Raw genomic sequence first — 19,448 nt, 5'->3', positions numbered from 1 at the left:
AATATTTAAAAACTTACAAATTGATCTATACTTTTTTTGAAAATTGTAATTATTGATAACATTTTTTTATCATTGTCATGTTCTCACTATTATTGACTCTCATCATTCTTATTGTCGTTGATAATAGTCTTCACTTGAGTTATTAATGAAGTGAAGTTTGTTAATTGAGTGAAAGTTGTTATTGAAGACAACCTTCACTTGAATTGTCAATATACAAAAATTGTTGTCGATGATAGCCTTCACTTGATTGAAGGTTGCCGTTGATGACAACTCATTGCAACGATGATGAGGGGAGTGGAGGCTAATGGTGGGGAGATAATCAACAATTAGATTTTTTAAAAAATGACGAAAGTAAAAAGAAACGGAAATAAAAGAATTCCAATGCAATTTCAATTTTTAAAGGTTTTTAAAATTTTTGTTGATTTTATCATCATTTTAAAAATAAAATAAAATTTTTTATCTTTTAAAGATTTTTTATCTAATAAAATTTAATTTTGAAGAAAAAAAATCAACCAAAGTGGGAAAATGCAATTTGTAAGATAGAAAAATTAAAAAGTTATATCATATATATATGACTTAACCTTTTTTAGTATCAAAAAACTATACGTATACATTTTTAGTACATAATTTAGATACACAGATGATATATTATTGTATAATTGAATGATTTTGAATTAAAAATACAATAACATATTATTATATAATAATATATCATATATTAATATAAATTATATAAAAAATATATATACATATGATATTGCTCTTTTGGTATTAACTTAAAAATAAATTCTCAAATTTAAGTAATAGATGGTTTACAAATACAATCAATTTACACCCATGAAAACTAGCCGTTGCTAAACCTAAAGACAGCACGAATCTAAGCCGTCCTTTTCCTGCAAAGTCCATAGTATTTTATAAAAACTCCACCAAACCACACAAACCGACACCGTTTAACATCTCCCTCTCACAATTTAAAAGCAAACCCAACATCCTCCGGTCCCTACTCTCCCCTCTCTTTCTGTAACGCTCGCTTCAGAAGAATAAGAGAAGTAAAAACCCCACTTCAGGCTCTTCTTCTCCTTGTTTTTTCGCTTTCTTAAAGCAAAATTTAAACCTTTCTCCTGTTTTTCTCCTTCTGGGTTATATAGATTTTGTTGTTTCATAAAGAATTAATCAAATTAAAGAGGAAGAAAGAAGCGAAGTTATGCCTACTGTTAACGGGCACCAAAGCAACACTCCGGCGGCCGCTCCCGCCACTGCCACCGCTACTGAGCAATCTGTTAACCCAGTCAAGACCGTTGACAATCCATCTGTGCTAAAAAGGTAATACTTTTATTTATTGCCTATTGTTTTGTTTAATAAGTAATTCAAGTTTTTTTCTTTCTTTTTTTTTTTATTGTTTGTTTTTGTGAATTTAATGTGGGTATAGGAGGGTTTGTTTAATCTCTGCCGGTTTAATTTTCTTGGTTTTTAGGATTTTTTTTTTCTTTCTTTTTATTTTCAAGGTGAATTGTTTTAGTTCTTGAATTGGGTTTTAAGTTTATTAGATTGTATATTTCTATTAATTGTTTTGGATTTTTGGGATTTTTAATTGGTTCTTTTTAATGTTTGATTGAACAGGTTGCAGACGGAACTGATGGCCTTAATGGTAAGAACACTGATTTATAATGCTGTTTTCTTTTGTTAACTTCCTAATTTTTCTGTTTGGATGGAGAGAAAATTGAGAACTCAGAAATGGAAAGTTACCTTTTCACTGAGAACAACAATTTTATTAAAATTTAAAGTTGCTTACAAATGAATTTATGCCGTAATCTGTGATGTATTTTCTTGTTATTTTACCTAATTTTCTGTTTGGTTGCTGAGAAAATTAATGACTCAGAAGAGGAAAGTTATTGTTTTGACAAAGTAATATTCATATTTTAAGGCATAAAGGATTAAATTTTGAAGTTTCTTACGAGTGAATTCAATGAAATTTCAGATGAGTGGAGATTCAGGGATATCTGCATTCCCTGAGGAGGACAACATATTCTCCTGGAAAGGTACAATCCATGGAAGCAAAGACACGGTTTTTGAAGGAACAGAGTACAAGCTATCCCTTTCTTTCCCTTTTGACTATCCATTCAAGCCTCCAAAGGTGAAGTTCGAAACCATTTGCTTTCATCCCAATGTTGATCTCTTTGGCAATATTTGCCTGGACATTCTTCAGGTAACCTTCCTCTTTCTTGACATGGTTGTCTGCCCCAATTGTCTCTGTGAAGTTTTCAAATTTTCATATCATCTGGGTTCAGTTTCATGTGGTTTAAATTTACAGGATAAATGGTCTTCAGCTTATGATGTGAGAACAATTCTGATATCAATCCAGAGCTTGCTTGGAGGTATGTGAACACTTTTTTTTTTTTTTTTTTCTGTATTTGGATGATTGTGATATCTTGTTTTGTATGTAAATTGTTCTTATGATTTTCGCTTTTATTTTATGTTACTTTCAGAACCAAACATCAGTTCCCCTCTAAACAGTCAAGCAGCACAGCTATGGAGCAATCAAGCAGGTATATTGAAAGTATATTTACAGCCCTCTAAGATGACTTATTGAAAGTATATTGAGTGCATTTAATATAAATGTTGATTTTATATCAAGGTAAATGAAATATTAATGCCCTTTTTGGTTTGTGTTTTAGCTTATCTGATAAATTTTCTTGATATATGGCTTTTGCAGAATATAGGAAGATGGTTGAGAAATTTTACAAGCCTCCAAGTGCATGATTTGTGAAGAGATGGTCAATAGTGGGAAGTGAAGTCTGATTGATATAAAAGAAACTCCCTTCTGTTTTCTTGAAGTAGGGAGAGAATCAAGATTCAAAAATGTGTGTTTGTTGAGTGTGGATTTGTTGTTATTCTTTGAGAAGTGTTGCTTGTGTCTCTCTTTACACATTAAAGGGGCCTTTATCAATGAATACATTTTTTGTTTTTTAGTGGAAATGAATTGAATTGATGCTCTTTTAAATCTCAAAATTATCGCTTTAAGCAGAGTTACTTTCACCTTCTGAAAGTTATTTGGCAAAAAGGAACTTGTTTTGAGCATCATAGACGAAATTCTCAAAGTGATTCGGAATTTACAATAAATAGAGTCATATATGTGTAATCTTTTTTAGTTTCTGATGATAAGTGTTGTTGTTCACAAGAGTGTCCAATATTTAGATTCACTAGCAATTTTCAAAAGCTTATTATGTTATATAATCAAATCTTGTTATTATTATTTTTTTGGTAATTAGAAACTTTGTCCGTATTTGTTGAATGCGTAAATCCAGAATACAATGATTGGATCCATACTTACTGCATTAGATAAGTTAAAGTTTCATAAACATAGTAGAGGTTTGAATCTCATTATTTTTTCGCCTTTAGTTTTTATGAAACCTGATATTCTGTTAAAAAGAGAAAATTGCATTTTACTTTCCATCCAAGAGAAAAAACATGTCCCTACAAGAAGCCCTGCAACAATATAATTGGTTGAAAAAACTCTGAAACCTTATAGCTTAAATGGAAATAACAACCATGTTGGTCTATAAACAGTCAAATCATGGTGGTTTTCACATAACAATCAAATCATGTTGAACCTACAAGCACATAACTGAAGTGAAACCCAAGTGTTTACACTTGGCCAACCAGTAGTAAGTGTTTACATTATCTATAACGTATTGAACACCACTGGCCGATGTGGAGGATTGGAAACTAGGCCTCCGTGAGTCCTGAAAATTGCGCCATTTCTATTAGTTTTCATATTACTTCTCACCTTGGAGACAGGAAGAATTGACGATGATGATAGTTATCATTTAATTGAATTGGGTTTTGAATGAGGCTTTGTTTACAAATAACTGTTCAATGACTTTTAACTTGAAATATGCAGGAGAGATGTCAGAGACAGTCCGAGAGTTCATTGATTATATACACACACACACATACATATATTCTTATAAGTGAAATAAATATATTCATGTACCAACTATTATTCAGTGACAGTAGGCATCTCATAACAAAGTGAGGTATGAAACAAATATATGTGTTGCAAATACTTGTTTAAAGAGCTTCAGATTGATAAAAGTAAAGTCATACATCATCCCTGCAAACCAAATTTTCATGATGCTCTACCAACTTCATTCTTACTGCCAATACCAAATATCACTCTTACATATTCTTACTGCTTTACTGATGTCAACTGCCTCAGATTGCATTTCTGTAACTCCTTGTACTTCTCAATCACCCCGATCATGCACACAGTCTACAAAAGGAGAAAATTGCAGAACCCATATCTTTCTTCAGGAAACAATTATAAAAGAAGCATGAAAATGAAAAGATTGATAACTATGGAACCATTCACATTCTATTGAAGCATGAAAATGAAAAGATTGATAACTATGGAACCATTCACATTCTAATGAAGCATGAAAATAAAATGTTTATCACCTTAACAATTTCAACTATGATTGTCTTGTCAGGATTGCTAAGATCAACCTTATGGGGTGCAGGAACAGATCTTGCCACAGCATTTATTATTTTCATCCTGTCAATTCCGGTATTTGCACGAGCCTCATACAACACAGCAAACTGCAGAGAACAGGTATGAGGTTACAGATAATCCCACCACATATGATAGATTTCAACTCTTAGTGCTATAAATGATAACTGCAATTTGGATCAGAGCTCCAAATCCTATCATGAACAAGCTGTTGTGATAACCCTAGTGTTTTAATCTGATAACTTCTTTAGCTTTTCTGTTATATTCAACCAGGAGGGAATCTAACATGGCAAATCACAATCAAAACTAGGATAAGTGAGTATAAATGAGTTTATCTTAGACAATTTAACATGTCATTATCCCACTATTAATCAGCAAAAAAGAGAAAAAAATCTCTGGTAAGCACATTGTTAAAATTTAGTATTTATTTCTTATAAAAAAATTATATGCAAAGATATTTAATTTCCTAGTTTAACCATATGAAAATTTTCAGGCAAAATAGGAGAAAAATCACAACATGATTAAAATTAACAAAAAAAGCAATTAAATGAAATTTATAAAGATCACACCTTTTGAGGGTCCTGAGTTTCCACAGGGAAATACTTTTCCACAAGAGGTTTTATTGCTCTTTGAATTTCCTCTTCTGAAGCATAGCATGACACTTCAACTGGTAATACTCTTAAGATGAACCTTTAGATTAGGAAACCAAAGAGAAAATCTAAGTAATTAATTTCACCGACAAAAAGTTAGGTTTTTCTTATGTGCACATTCATTATATAGCTTTAAAGGAACAATGTATTAAACCTCGACACTGGTTTCCTTGTCAACTTAGCAGATGTCATCATGTGTTGTACAATGTCTTTGGGGCTGGGGTCTCCGTCTCTCTTCCGCATTTGAACGATGGCAACACCATTACAGCCTGAATCAAGGTTGACAAAGCGCCTCTGTTTAAACAGAATAACAACCATCAGTCCACAGAAAAATTACAGAATATTTAAATCATCCTTGGTCTACAGATAAGCAGGAATGTCTTTGAAATGTCTAGGTCAGCCCATCGGATATTACAATAATATGAGTGAAAAGGCCGTTGAAATAGTAAAAAAACTCAATTACAATGCTGACTCTTTTTAGTTTTTAATAAGGCAAAAAGCTGAAACCAAATCTCTAACACAAAAAAAAAAAAAAAATTCTTAAGATTCTTTAAAATGTGCATCAAGTATGACTAAATAAGTATAGAGGCTTAATCAACTCACTGGCAGCTAATTCACTCACCTTATTTTTATCACCAAGTTCTTTGAGCTCAGCTTCAATTAGTTTATCAATGGATTTCTCCACTTTTTCGTTCAGCACAGATTTTAATGCTTCAGGTTCTAAACACTGCTTCTTGGCTGGCAGCTCCCCAGACTCTTTATTTTCACTATTCATCCCCTCAATTTCATTTCCACTGCACACCTCATTCAAATCATGAGGATTTGACTTCTCATTTGTTAAATTTTCATGACTTGCATTACCATCTTCACAAGAGTCTGATTGCTTCCCTTCTCCCTTCTTCCCTTCACCCCCCTCTTTATCCTCTCCAGCCACCACAACCTCTTCCTCCTCCTCCTCCTCATCATCATCAGTGTCATCATCTTCACTACTAGAAGATGCAAATACAATCTTTTTATTTAATGGTTTATTCGGTTTCCCAGCAAGGTTCTTACCAGAACCCTCTTTATTGATCAACTCATCAAAGAACTGCAAGAGAAAAAAACCAGAAGCTCAATTTTTTAGAATAAAAAGTATAATTTTTACTGCTATCAGAAAGAAAGCACAAAACACTAAGATTAACGAGTGTCCACTTTAAGATTTAGAAAAAAATCACTTGTAAAAAGGACCCTCTACAGCATAATGAGTCCCTAAGCAAAATGTACACTTATTTCTCCAAATTACTTTGTTTTCACCTTCTTCTAACAAAAATTGCGTATCCATTTCATATTTAATGACAGTCCAACTCCAAAAACTAAAATCAACACAATATCTTTAGGCATAAACACACAAACATCAATCATACTACACTTACATCAAAAACAATCAAGGTAACACTAAGCAAAGGTTCCATGAACCCGGAACAACATAATGCCAACTCACCTTGCAATTGTAACATTCAACCTAAACATGAATTGTAATATGAACACAAATGTCATCTTTATATCATTAAATATTTGGCTGATAATGTTATCAAATTGTGCAGTACCGTTATCGGACCGGTAACCTAAGAAACTAAAACCCTAAACCCACACAACGGTCAAGCTGAAACAGACAAACAACAATCATAATCCAACACTAACAAAACCACAGTAAAAAGATATTAAAGCAAATTAAGATAATACTGATTAAGGGTTTAAACAACCACAAAATCAAAACTTGAACTTGCAGTACATTTGCAACATTCAATTAAAAATGAATTCCGTGACTGATAACTAAATATCACAAATTATGTGCAGTAACGTTACCGGACTAGTATCATACTGTTGAAAAACTGGACTTGATAATAAAAAAAATAAAATAAAGAATACCCAGATAGAAAAAACAATGAAGATACATACAGAATCAATAACGAAGAGGGCCTCGTGAGCAGCTTGACGTTCCCGGCCACCATCGCAGGTGATGAAAAAGCCTTGAACTCCGGGCCTCAAAGGGTAGGATCCTTTCTTCTTGACTGGTTTGTTGTAAGGGAGGAATTGCTTTCTCTTCTTGCCCCCGAAGTTCTTGCTGTTGCCTCCACTCTTGGGTTTGTTTTCAGCCGCCATTGGAGCACACTCAATCTCTGTATTTCGGATGATAGTAACCAATTATTTTTAGGAACTCTGCTTGTGTACTGTTTCGAGCCTCGTGGGAGAGAGAAAACTATCGGATTTTTAAAAAATAATTTTACAAATTCGTTGAATTTGAGTTTTATTGTGATATTTTGAAAATGATTTTTTTAATTGATTTTTAAAATTTTCAAATAAAAATATTCAAGTTTTGTAGTAAGAGAATAACCAAAAAAAGCCTTATTCCCACCTAAGTTTTACTGTGTCTCTAAACATTCATTTACTAAGTTTTAAAAACTTAACTATCCACTTACCATTTAACTTTAATGAAATTTTTTTATTATTTATAACGGTAAAATCGATATTTTATTATTTATATTAAAATAAATAAAATTATATTTCATTTTTTTTTCTAAATTTAAAAAACTAATAATTTTTCTCTATCTAAAAGTTTAAAAACTCTTATTATTTTCCTCCTGTTAGGGTTTTATTTTTTCATTTGAGCTTTCAGCAACTAATTGAATCCAATTGTCAGCTAGTGGTCTATGCATCTTCCTCCTTGGTGGTTTTTTCAGTGTGAAAATCACCCAAATTTTGGTCAAACAATATTACACAGATCTATGCAACATCACACAGATCTATACAACATCACACAGATATGTGCATCGTCTAACCATTTATATGTTAATCAAATGATGATGCACAAATGGTCGGACGATGTACAGATTCGTGCAACATTGTTTGATAGTTTCAATCAGATTTTGGGTGGTTTACGTCGATAAACCATTGGGGAGAGAACCAATGTGTTTCATGTCAAGAAACCATTGGTTGCCTGAAAGCCCAAATGAAAAAATCAAACCCTAATAGAGGAAAAATGTGAGTTTTTAAACTTTTAGGAAGAAAAAATTATTAGTTTTTTAAACTTAGAAGGGAAAATTAGATATAATTTTTTTACTTTAATATTAATAATAAAATGATGATTTTATTTTTATAATTAATTAAAAAATTAATTAAAATTAAATAATAAGTAAATATTTAAGTTTTTAAACCTTACAAATGAATGTTTGGGTACTTAGTAAAACTTTTTAAACCAAAACGTCTTTAGGCCTAACAGAATTTTTGGTAGTTATCAAATTCAAGTCAAAATAAAGAACCCACGATCGGCCCAAAGCCCAAAACAAGCCCATTCACATCGCAAGTTAGGTTCCAGATTGGGCCTCACAAAAAAACATACCAAAAATACAACCCATGATAAATTCAAAGCGAACCAAGATGTGATAAATAATTAACGGGTAAATTTATTTTAAATATATGAATATGTATATTTTTATATATCTTATCATATAATTAAATATTATTTTATTTTTAATTTAAAATTATTCAATCATATAACACATATAAGTACACATACATAATTTTATTCATAATTAAAGTCTTGAAAAGAATGTAACAAATCATTATCAATCGAAATTGGTCCAAGAAATGGAAGGGACCAATTCTATTGCCAGGCTTGAACCACTTGTCAAATTGACGTCAAAATTATAAGGTTGGTGGAGGAAGAGAGGTCAACTTATGGAAAGGAGTTTGATTTCAGAAGGAAATAGTGGCCAAATAAAAATGAATCAAATAAAACCAATGATGACAAAAACAAGATTAGAGATAGGGGGAGGTTGTCACATGTTAGTGGCAATGAAGCCAAGAGAAAGGGGAAATTCATAGGTGGGGTGGGGTGGGGAAGCCAATATATAAATGACAATTGATGATGTGTTGTAAAGGTGAGGTGTGCACAAAATCAAATGGCCCCCATAACCTGGTACCCACATAACCATTGTGCCTTCTACTTAAGAGGGTTGTTGAAATCCAATTGGTCCAATTAGGTGTATAACATTTTTTGTCTGAAAATACTTATTTCTGATAAACATCTTCACTTTGCCAACTTCACTTTACAATGAACCTTGATGAAATATCTAAAAATATCGAGGATACAATGAAAGGCCTAACTTTCTGAGAAAAGATAGAAACTCAAGGGGCAGGCTTTTATCTTTGCCATTTTTAAAAAGGATATCATATTTTAGAAAATGAATTCTACATTTACAGAAGCTATATGTATATATAAACAATCATATATACTTATGGCGGCTGTATGGCATCGGTATCGGTGTCGGCGTCAACACTATTGGATGATGAATGCAGGGCTGCTAAGATGGCTGCTCCAATGCCTGAACCATCTTTTGTTTCCCTAAGAATGACATGTTCAGCAATTTCTCCACCCAGAATTTCAGTCAAGGCTTCATGCAAGTACTGTCTGAACATTGTGTAATTTGAGTATAACCCCCCTTCGATGGCAACAACAGTTCTTCTCATTTTCACATTACTAGTAGTTCTCCCACTTGCGAGGCCACTGCTCCCATCACGGCCAATCTTTTTCAAGATCCCAACAATGCCAGCAGCTGCTAGCCGAGCAGCTCTACATGTTACCGCGTCACATATTTTTACAACAAGCTTTCGGACCTTTAAAGGGACATCCGAAATCTGGAAGGAAAGATAAAGTGACAAAAAGAACAAGTGTAGGGTTTAAGAACAAAGTCAATCCATTGACTAAAAAACTTGATGGGACAATAAACCGAAGGAATGAGACAAGCAACTTATCTACCTCCAGAACCTCTTTCAAGATTCTATCCACTACTGTCAACTCAGGAGAGTCATCTTCATGCATTGCAGCCATTAAAGGTGTCCTGAAATAAATACAAAGAAAGAATCAAACTTTATTGAATAATTGAGGGGCTATGATATAGAGCATAAGACTCATCATATTGAAAAAGCAACTGGCAAATTTTCACCTGCAGAACAATATCCAATTAGATTACACTAAAATGCCCCCTTCTCGACTTGTGAGATGCAACTACAGTAGATTACATATTGTCTTCTATTTTTTTCAACCATTTATTGTTACACTGCTCTCAAGTTAGTGGAAGAATTTGGGCCACGAAGAGATCAGTAAAAGTTGAAAAATTACAAGTTGAAAGGAGATGGTAAGAACTAGAGGCCTTTCAAATACACTTCCAAGTGTAAGTCTGGAAGTACAATACATCTTTAGGTGGTTTAACTTTTCTTTCATTTACTGCTCCAATCTATCAAACATAAATACCTATATTCCAGAGAAAAGCAGCCAAAAAGGAAGAGCTGATGGTAGAAAATAGAAGTCAACACAAACATGGTATCACTAAAATATCATTTATGTTTTCACATAAACTTGAACTTTTCATGAGACAGCAAGAAAGCAAATAAAATATGAAAGACACATACCTGAGGATAAACGGCACTGATAAACTGGAAGAATCAGGTCCAAAGATATCAGACTCCTGTGACATCCGGAGAATCACTCGTCTGACGATATCACCCAAATACATTCCTGATATCATTTTTTCAAAACCCTGCAGCAAAGTGCTAAAAGATTGGAGCAAACCCTTCAATTATTATCTGATAACAGAACTCAAAACTGGACCTTACCATATCATTTGGATTAGGACTACCAACATCTAAATCAATATCATATAAAGTTCTAGGCAGATGCGATGACCAGAAATTTCCCCATTCCATATTGACAACCTGCAAAGAAAACACTAACCTATTACCAGTGTATATACAATGAGATACAAATTAATATTCCCTTTGACAAAGCACAGGGAGATGTGTAACTGAGGCACAAGAAGGGATACCATGCCTCCAGAAGTTGTAAGAAGTCCCTGACACTTGATAATTGCATCCGTCCGCTCCACATAGCAGGCATTAGAGCCTGTTCCAATTATCACTGCAGCAACAGTGTCCTCATCATGATAATGCCCAAGAGCTAAAGTCCCCACAGAATCATTTACCTGGTTAGAGTAATCAAAAGAGAAAAGTATGCCTATGATCCTCTTTCATAAGACAAAAAGTGGAAACACATTCAAACACATTTTTTCAACTTGTAAATGGTTTTTTAGAAGTCATGGCCATGATAAATTCAGAGATTTTTTTTGTCAATAAATAAATGCAACATAGAAAAAGGGTGTAGTAACCTTTATGGGAAAGTTAGCATATTAGTTCTCTCCAACTTAAAATCTTTTTTGGTACATCAAGTTTATTTGTAACATATATTCAACAATGGTTTGTCTTAAATAACCCATAACCAGAAATTCAGAAATAACTATAAAGCAATCTTATTTAAATTTGCCAAAACCAAAATCTAAGGCCTTTATGTCAATTTCTGCTTAAAAGTAAAATATGTATCTGTTTGTACGCTCTATCTATGACAGGCAGAGCAAATCATGAGAGATCTTAAAATTCTAAAATTATATTACCATTCTTGGCTTAATGAAACTAAGCAAAGTTGATTACATTGATAGAAGAATTTTATATTCAAGGTAAATAGGACCAATAGTCCCGTTTTTTATGATGATAATGTGTGATTATATTGAGACCGGTGTTTAAATGTCATAACATATATTTTTTACTATTGATAGTAATGCATTACGTTTGTTTAAGGACCTGGCTTATTTTGGCCACATGACCATCATAACAATTTTGAATAATATTAAGAACAATGAAATTTCGATGATAACTAGAACAGTTTCAGGTAAAACAACAACCCATGAAATTTGAAGTGTCAATGACCATGACAATGAGTTATCTTAGCGTATTTTCTTCATCCTTTATGTCAACTTCACTTCTTATATATAGATCCTCCTTTTGCACTATCTTATTCAAATATGTACACCAAAGTATCATCCCAACTCAACTTAGCTAATCCTTTATCCAAACATCAATATAGCCCCCAAGCAAAATCAAATTTTTTAACATTAGAAATTGTAAAAGGTCCATAATGCAAGCTTAAAACTGAAGAATACAAAAAGCTTATTGAGAAAAAGGACAAAGTTCTTACCAATACTGCCACCCGCATGTCTAAACCTTTCTTGATCAATGCTTCTTGTAAGTACTGGCCGACTTCCTTATCAACCTACAATGAGTTGTGCCCTATATGAGTTAATGCTAATATCTTTCCTCGATTACTTAAATGTCAAAGAATAAATAAACTTCAGATAAACTCAATATTCCCTTAACATTTGAAATAATCATTATGAGAAAATACTAATCCAACTTAGTTCAAGAAAGGCTCAACTTGTACAATATCATAGCCAAGTCAAAACCCAATGCAAGCCAGTGGGCTCAGACAATTTTAAGTACTGCTCCACCAAGCGTTAAAAAGGTCTATAGATGCAAAGAGCAACGTATACAGAGCTCACCATTTCAGTTAAAACATCATACAAAGATAATAGTTTAACCAACACAGCAATTGGCTTAGAGAAATTTTTCATATGATTCTAAAGCATTTTAGAGTTCAATTTTAAAAAAAAAAACCAATCAACTAACCATTTCTTCAATTGCAAATCCTTTTGTCCATTTGATAAGAGTCCCAGATGACACAGATGTTTGCCTAACAGGAAAGGAGAATGTAAACCCAAGTTCCTTCTTTTTTGCTGCAAAGGACTCAGAACCATTTCCTTCTTTTTCCACAAACTGCTTCAAAGATGAAGCCATGAAATCGAAGAGATCCTGCAGGCAATAAAACAGACATTTACTTTTATATAGTAGTAGATGACAAGATATAAAATTTGTGCTGAAAGAAGGTAGCATATAAATTACAGTTTGGTATCATATAAGGTAAAATTTGGAACCTCATGTGTGCCACTCATCACGCATCGAGGAATAGGTTGCCGTTCCACTTCTTGTGCTAGGATAGAGGACCTTTGACCTCCTAGCAAAACCCGCAAGACCCTAAAATTAGTACCCCCAAGAACCAGGGCATAATAAGTTCCTTTCTCGCTCCTGTTGACAAAAATTGCTTACAAATTTACTAGTACCACTTATGAGTGAATTAAAAATAAAAATTAAATATATATAAATACATTACTCAATCGACAGGTGTTATGATTGTAAGAACAGAATTTAACAGGAAAATCACCATATATTCTCACTAGGGCATTATGATTGTAGTTATAAGTTTATGAAAATCCCACCCCCACCCCAAGACAAAATAGTTGAGCCTGTTCGACTTGCTAATGATATGCTGACCGAAGCAATTATCAGCGCTCATACTACGTAATAATTGCAAAAATTAAAGTAACCTAAAATGTATGTATTTCCAAACAAATCTGCAATTAAACTGCCAAATTGCATCTGCAGCTGAAGAATCTTAGCACCAGAGAGCAACTGGCACTATTGTAGCCAGCCCACACCATTATTGGTAAAATTTAATTACGAAAAGATAGTGTAGACTCATTCCTTCACCTACATGCACAAGACAAATTAGAAAAACAGATAGATTCCATTTCAGGAACCTAAACACAGTATCCTCTAAACAGTTCCACCAAGACTAAACATAAATAAAGGCAAATAGAAAAATGGAACCTGTTCGATTCAATTAGCCTTATGTCTAAAGTTTTGCAACAAAAATACCCCCTCCCAAACACAAAAAGATTAAACATATATCACGATGTCGAACGTCAAAACAACATATAAATTCTTCCAACATAGCTAAATCACTGAAAATCTAAAAGATTTAAACAAAAAGATTACACTAATGCCAACCCCAGAAACCCTTTCCTGTTATCAAATAAAAAATAAATAAAATATCAAGCCCTCCAAGAAACGGCGATGAAACAAGGCAGTAACATCAAAAAGACAACTATCAAAAAAAAAAAAAAAAAGGGAACAAACCTTAAATTTGACAGTTTTGAACAAAAACAAGAAGCTACAACAGAAAAAAAGGTGATAAATTAATATACCCAGAGGGAAGATTATCAACAAAAGTGAGCAACATTTTGAGCTTAGACCCTCCCTCAGAAGCTAACCCAGCATGCATCTCAACAGCCATAGCATCAACAACTTGTTTAAGTCTTCCCACACTGGTTTCACACCCTTCTTCCAACTCTTTCAACAATCCCATAATTCTTTTCCACTTCCTCCTAGTTTTAACTCTCTTTCCCACTACCAATCCCGCCGCCACACACGCCGCCACTGCCACCCCAACCGTCAACACCACCAACACACCTCTCCCCATCTTTCTTTCACTCACTAACTCAAAACTCCCTCTCTACACAACCATATAACTACCCTTATACTAAACCTTCTGTCTTTGATCAATTAACCCCAGAAAACGACACCGTTTCACCATGGAAGCCCGTTGTATCAATCTATACATGAACCAACAACAAAATCCAGAAAAAGATCCTCAAAAACCCACCGTTTAGAATCCATTTGCTGATTGAAAACAGCCTGTTCGACGAAATGCTCAAAAGAAAGGTTTAGTTTTATACAAATTACTAGAATTTTAGAGAGACAAAGCGAGTCTTTTTTGTGAGGGGGAGAGATCAAGTTGTGATTATTGGAAAACGAAGGAGATGAGTACTTATATGGGATATAGAATGACGGATATGCCCTTGGGAAAGGCTTTTTAATGGCGGATTTGTTAAGAGAATATTTAGATTTTCCTTTTTATTTATTTACGGTTTGTGAAAGATTACGTGAGGCTGGTGAGGATTTTTTATTTTTTGTGTACCAATTTGCCCTTGTAGTTGGTTGATATTACGGTCTTGCCATAGCAAGCTTTGTGAAAAGTCGTCCACTTTGGATTTGAAAGAAAGATGATGTTGACTAAAAGAGAAGTTCCAAAAATTGACCACTTGAGGTTAGATTTAATACCAAAAATCCCCCTAATTGTATTTGAAAGAATAAAATTACATTTGCCCTCCCATGGTTTGGCCTAAGAACCATTTTCCACCTCTAATGGGCATATATAACGTTATTTTTATCTAAAATCAAACTATTAAAAAAATTAATAACGTAAAGATAAAATAATAATTTTAATACCATTAATTTAGAAAAAAACAGTTTTCTATCAAACCTAAATATTTTAAACATAATAATTTAATTATTAAAAAATTTAAAAACTCATAAATTAATCTATAAAATTTTTTCATACCCCTATATATTTTGCAACTATTATATAACTCAATTATTATAATATGATATTTACAACGATAATTTGTTATATTTTGTTCAATTATTTGAAATATAACTATCATTTTTTAAATTATTAAGGGTAAACTGGTATTTCAATATTTTTAAAAAAACTCTAAACTTTTTATGAATTTTCAATAACCTCCTAAAATTTTCAAAAATACCCTCAATGTTTTCAAAATTTGTAATTTGTCCCTTAATATGCAATTTTACAACAAAGATGCCCTTATTGATTGGAAGAGAAAAAGAAATTGTTATGATGAAAGGAAACATAAATGAGAGATTTTTTATATAATTTAGATATTTAAATGGTTATTTTTAATTTTTGTTAATTTGGGATTATATAATGATTTTGAAAAATAAAATAGTAAAGATTAAATGATAATTTTACTTTTTAATGTTATTATTTCATTAGTATAGTTTATTTTTGGGTAGAAATATGTTATTTATGTTTGATTTTGGGTGAAAATGTATTATTTGTATCAACTAAGGGTGCAAAAGTGTCTTAAGACCAAACTTTGATGGGAAAATGTAAATTAGTCTATAACAAAAGATTCTTTTCATATTAATAAAAATTTGTACATTTTTTAAGTAATAAGTATTAACTTATATATCAATAATAATATGTTACAATGTAATTAAAAGATTTTAAATTAAGTAAGAGATTTTAAATTAAGGATAAAAGTAACATCAAATTACATATCAATATACTATCATTGATAATATATAATATCAACTTTTTTTGGATTGTCTCATATTTTTTCAACCCCCTAAATTTAATTTGGGGTTTTTTGTCATTTTAAAAACCCTAAGGGGTCAATAGAAAGTACTATATGTTGAAATATTAGGTTGACTATTTGTAATCATGTTTAGGATCCTTTCCTTTATTCCTTGATAACCTAATTATAGGAATTAACTAAATTTGATTTTAGAAATTAACAACTCATAGACAACATGCATATTTTGAGAATCACCCTTGTATATGTATTTATAAAAACTCATTGTAATAATAAAAAAACAATTATTTATATGAGCAGGGTTATGTGTATAACTTTTGTATATAACTTTATTCATAAATAATGATATATCATTATATAATTGGATAGTTGAAAATTAAAGATAAAACAATATCTAATCATACGGTGATATATCATTATTTGTATATAAAATTATATACATAATTTTATTATATTTGTATCAATTAAGGATTATAAAAGATGAAGAAGGGAGACTCATTTGAATTAAGGTGGCCTAAACACTCATATTGGAGTTGGAGAGCTTGCTAGTGAGCTAAAAAGTTATGAAATTTATATTGGATTGTGACTTGTGATTATACCTACTCACTCACTTTGCATCATTTCATTACTTGTGTCCAATCATATATTATAAAACATTCATATTCCTAACTTGAATACATGAAGATTTATATTTACATGATTCAAATTTCATTCTCATGATCATAGAGATATATAATTGGTGTGTGTGTGTGTGATTCTCTAGATAAGGGCATGTTTAATAATTTGATTCATGTCATTAAAATAGGCCAAAAGACTTATTCTCACCCAAGGTTTAGTATAGTTTTTAACTCTCTCCTGTAAAGTTTTAAAAAACCTAGATATCCACTGGTCATCCAACTTTTATTAAAATTCTCAGTTAGATATAAGGGCAAAATCGTTATTTTAATAATATTATTAAATATATCATTTATTATATTTTTCCACTAGATTTTAAAAATTAACAACTTCACCCATATATAAAATTTTTCAGTTTTAAAAAGCTATATTTTTCTCCCAAACTTATGGTTTTTTTTTTTCACTTCTTCGACTACCATTTCTGTCTCCCATAACCTCCTCTTTTCACCTTAAATTGTCATCATCACCACTATAATTCCAAGGGCTTCGTTTGGATAATCCAGAAAATTTGTCTGGATGAGTCATCGTCTAGATAAAACTCTTTATCTAGACAATGAAGACATTATCCAAAAGAAGCGAAAAGCGTAATCTATACGAAAAGTTTTGTTTGGATAGTGATGTGTGCAAGCAAATTGTTTGGATTCAATAAATCTAGATAAAACCTTTAAATAATAGAAAGAGACGACAATAGTTTAGGATAGAAAAGAGGAGGTCATCGGAGATAGAGATAGTAGTTGTGGAGGCAAAGAAAAAAACCCTGGTTTGGGGGGGGGGGGGTTGTGTGATTTTTTAAAATTGATAAATTTTATACAAAGATGAAGTTGTTAATTTTTAAAACCTAGGGGAAAATATTATGAATTATATTATTATTAAAATAACAATTTTACCCTTATAACTAACTGAGAATTTTAACAAAAATTAGATAACATATAAATTTTTAAATTTTTAAAACTTTACAAATAAAAATTTGAGAATACATTCATTTACGTGTGTATACATGATATAATGTTAATGGATAATATCTTTTCCAAACAAACACAATCCTCAAACATTGAAGAGAAGACTTTTATTGAATGCTTCTAAGGATGGTTGAACTGACCTATCAAGTGTGAAAAGGGAATCAAATACAGATTGATGCTAACTAAATTTGGACTACAATTGTCCCTTTCACACCAACTTCTCCACTCTTCTTTAATTCCTTCTCTTCTATTTATGTGCTTTTAATAATAAGTAGCTTTGGTTTCACTTTCACCCATTTCTTTGCCTCTTTTCCCTCAACCCATTTACCTCAACAACATTTTACTTTTGGCAATCATTTCTTCCTTTTTCATCCACCTCTTTTTACCCATTGGTAGACACGTCAATTGGGTCGGATTGAACGGAGGCACGACACAAAGCACAAAAAAAAAGCACGGCACAAGAAAGCCCGGCCCGACACTGTAGCGTGCCGGGCTAGACCCATGGGCCTATTGGGCCGGGCCTCGGGCTTTGATATTAAGCCCGTGGGCTGGCCCAGCCCGGCCCGGTACTGTTTATATATATATTTTTTTAATTTTAATTGGCAAATTTTATGCCTTGTGCTGCTGCCTTCTGTCGCTTCTGCCTTGTAGCAGAAGCTTTGGGCTTTATTTTTTTTTAATTTTTTAATTAATTTATTTTTTTATATAAACCTATTTAATTTTTCTTCATTTTCACTTCCATTTACAAATCTCTAATCTCAATTATTTTATTATATTTTCAATCTCATTTTTTCTTATTAATTATCTTTCAAAATATATCTAAATTCGTAAATAATAATTCTTTGTGTTTATAATTTTATTTTAATTTTATCATTACAAAATATTACAAATAGATTAAGTATTAAATGAATTCAATCTATTTGAATATTATTATAATATATATTTATTTATGTTTTATAATTTGAAAAATAATTTGTTTAAAAAATTTAAAAAATATTCAAAACCCGGCCCGGCCCGGCCCATTTATATATGGGCCGGGCCTTGGGCCTTCATATATTAATGGGCCAGCCCGGCCCGAAAGCCCATCACTGTTTGGGCTTTAGGCCAGACCCGGCCCGTTAGCCCGATGGGCCGAGCCTGAGCCAGTCCGGCCCGGCCCATCGACACCTCTACCCATTGGGAATGGATCATATGTTTATCCTCTTTGTTGCTTTGACCCATTTTTGCATCAATTATTTTAGTAATGTTATATATACAAATAATATATAAATAATGATATATCGTCATGTGATTGAATAATTTTAAATTTAAAATAGAATAACACTCAATCGAATAATATATATAAAATTATATACATAATTTTATTATAATTATATTGTTAATTTAAGTTGTGACAATGTTTTACTCATTTGTCTATATAATATAAATTTGATATTATGATATAATTTAAGTAGATTTTCAATGATTTTAATCTTATTTGAAAGGTTTTATATCAACGAATTTGAATTATTGATTTAATGTATCATGTTTAATTGTAAAGGATCTCAATCCCGATCTAACATGGTTAATATTATTACTAATTTTATAATATCCAAGTTTTTCTAACAATTTTTGACAAAATAGAAGAGGTTTTCTAATGGGTTCTAAATTTATGATCAAATTTGTAAATTTAAGGAAAAAATATGTATGAGTTTAATTATGAAACATATTTACG

General features: G+C 31.9%; 3 protein-coding genes across 3 annotated transcripts; 1 reads left to right on the top strand and 2 right to left on the bottom strand.

The window, feature by feature from the left end:
- The first annotated feature begins 1,017 nt into the window (after positions 1–1,017).
- On the top strand, positions 1,018–3,339 carry LOC123226089 (ubiquitin-conjugating enzyme E2 20-like). The gene is made up of 6 exons (XM_044650566.1): positions 1,018–1,323; positions 1,621–1,648; positions 1,979–2,206; positions 2,312–2,375; positions 2,487–2,546; positions 2,714–3,339. Exons 1-6 carry the CDS (start codon positions 1,205–1,207, stop codon positions 2,758–2,760), a joined length of 546 nt encoding a protein of 181 aa, XP_044506501.1. The 5' UTR covers positions 1,018–1,204; the 3' UTR covers positions 2,761–3,339.
- Positions 3,340–3,960: 621 nt separating this feature from the next.
- Positions 3,961–7,419, bottom strand: LOC123225102. Its single transcript, XM_044648967.1, has 6 exons — positions 7,099–7,419; positions 5,783–6,247; positions 5,315–5,454; positions 5,080–5,200; positions 4,459–4,599; positions 3,961–4,273 (listed from the first exon to the last, which is right to left on the bottom strand). The coding sequence occupies exons 1-6, from the start codon at positions 7,300–7,302 to the stop codon at positions 4,190–4,192; spliced, it is 1,155 nt and encodes a 384-aa protein (XP_044504902.1). The 5' UTR covers positions 7,303–7,419; the 3' UTR covers positions 3,961–4,189.
- A 1,750-nt stretch (positions 7,420–9,169) lies between these two features.
- On the bottom strand, positions 9,170–14,775 carry LOC123224827 (hexokinase-3-like). The gene is made up of 9 exons (XM_044648553.1): positions 14,130–14,775; positions 13,020–13,170; positions 12,715–12,897; positions 12,227–12,301; positions 11,025–11,180; positions 10,816–10,914; positions 10,612–10,739; positions 9,959–10,040; positions 9,170–9,837 (listed from the first exon to the last, which is right to left on the bottom strand). Exons 1-9 carry the CDS (start codon positions 14,402–14,404, stop codon positions 9,436–9,438), a joined length of 1,551 nt encoding a protein of 516 aa, XP_044504488.1. The 5' UTR covers positions 14,405–14,775; the 3' UTR covers positions 9,170–9,435.
- Between the last annotated feature and the right edge of the window lie 4,673 nt (positions 14,776–19,448).

This window comes from Mangifera indica, chromosome 9 (genome assembly GCF_011075055.1).
Source record: "Mangifera indica cultivar Alphonso chromosome 9, CATAS_Mindica_2.1, whole genome shotgun sequence".
NCBI lineage: Eukaryota > Viridiplantae > Streptophyta > Magnoliopsida > Sapindales > Anacardiaceae > Mangifera > Mangifera indica.
This window is presented reverse-complemented; position numbering and strand designations above follow the sequence as displayed.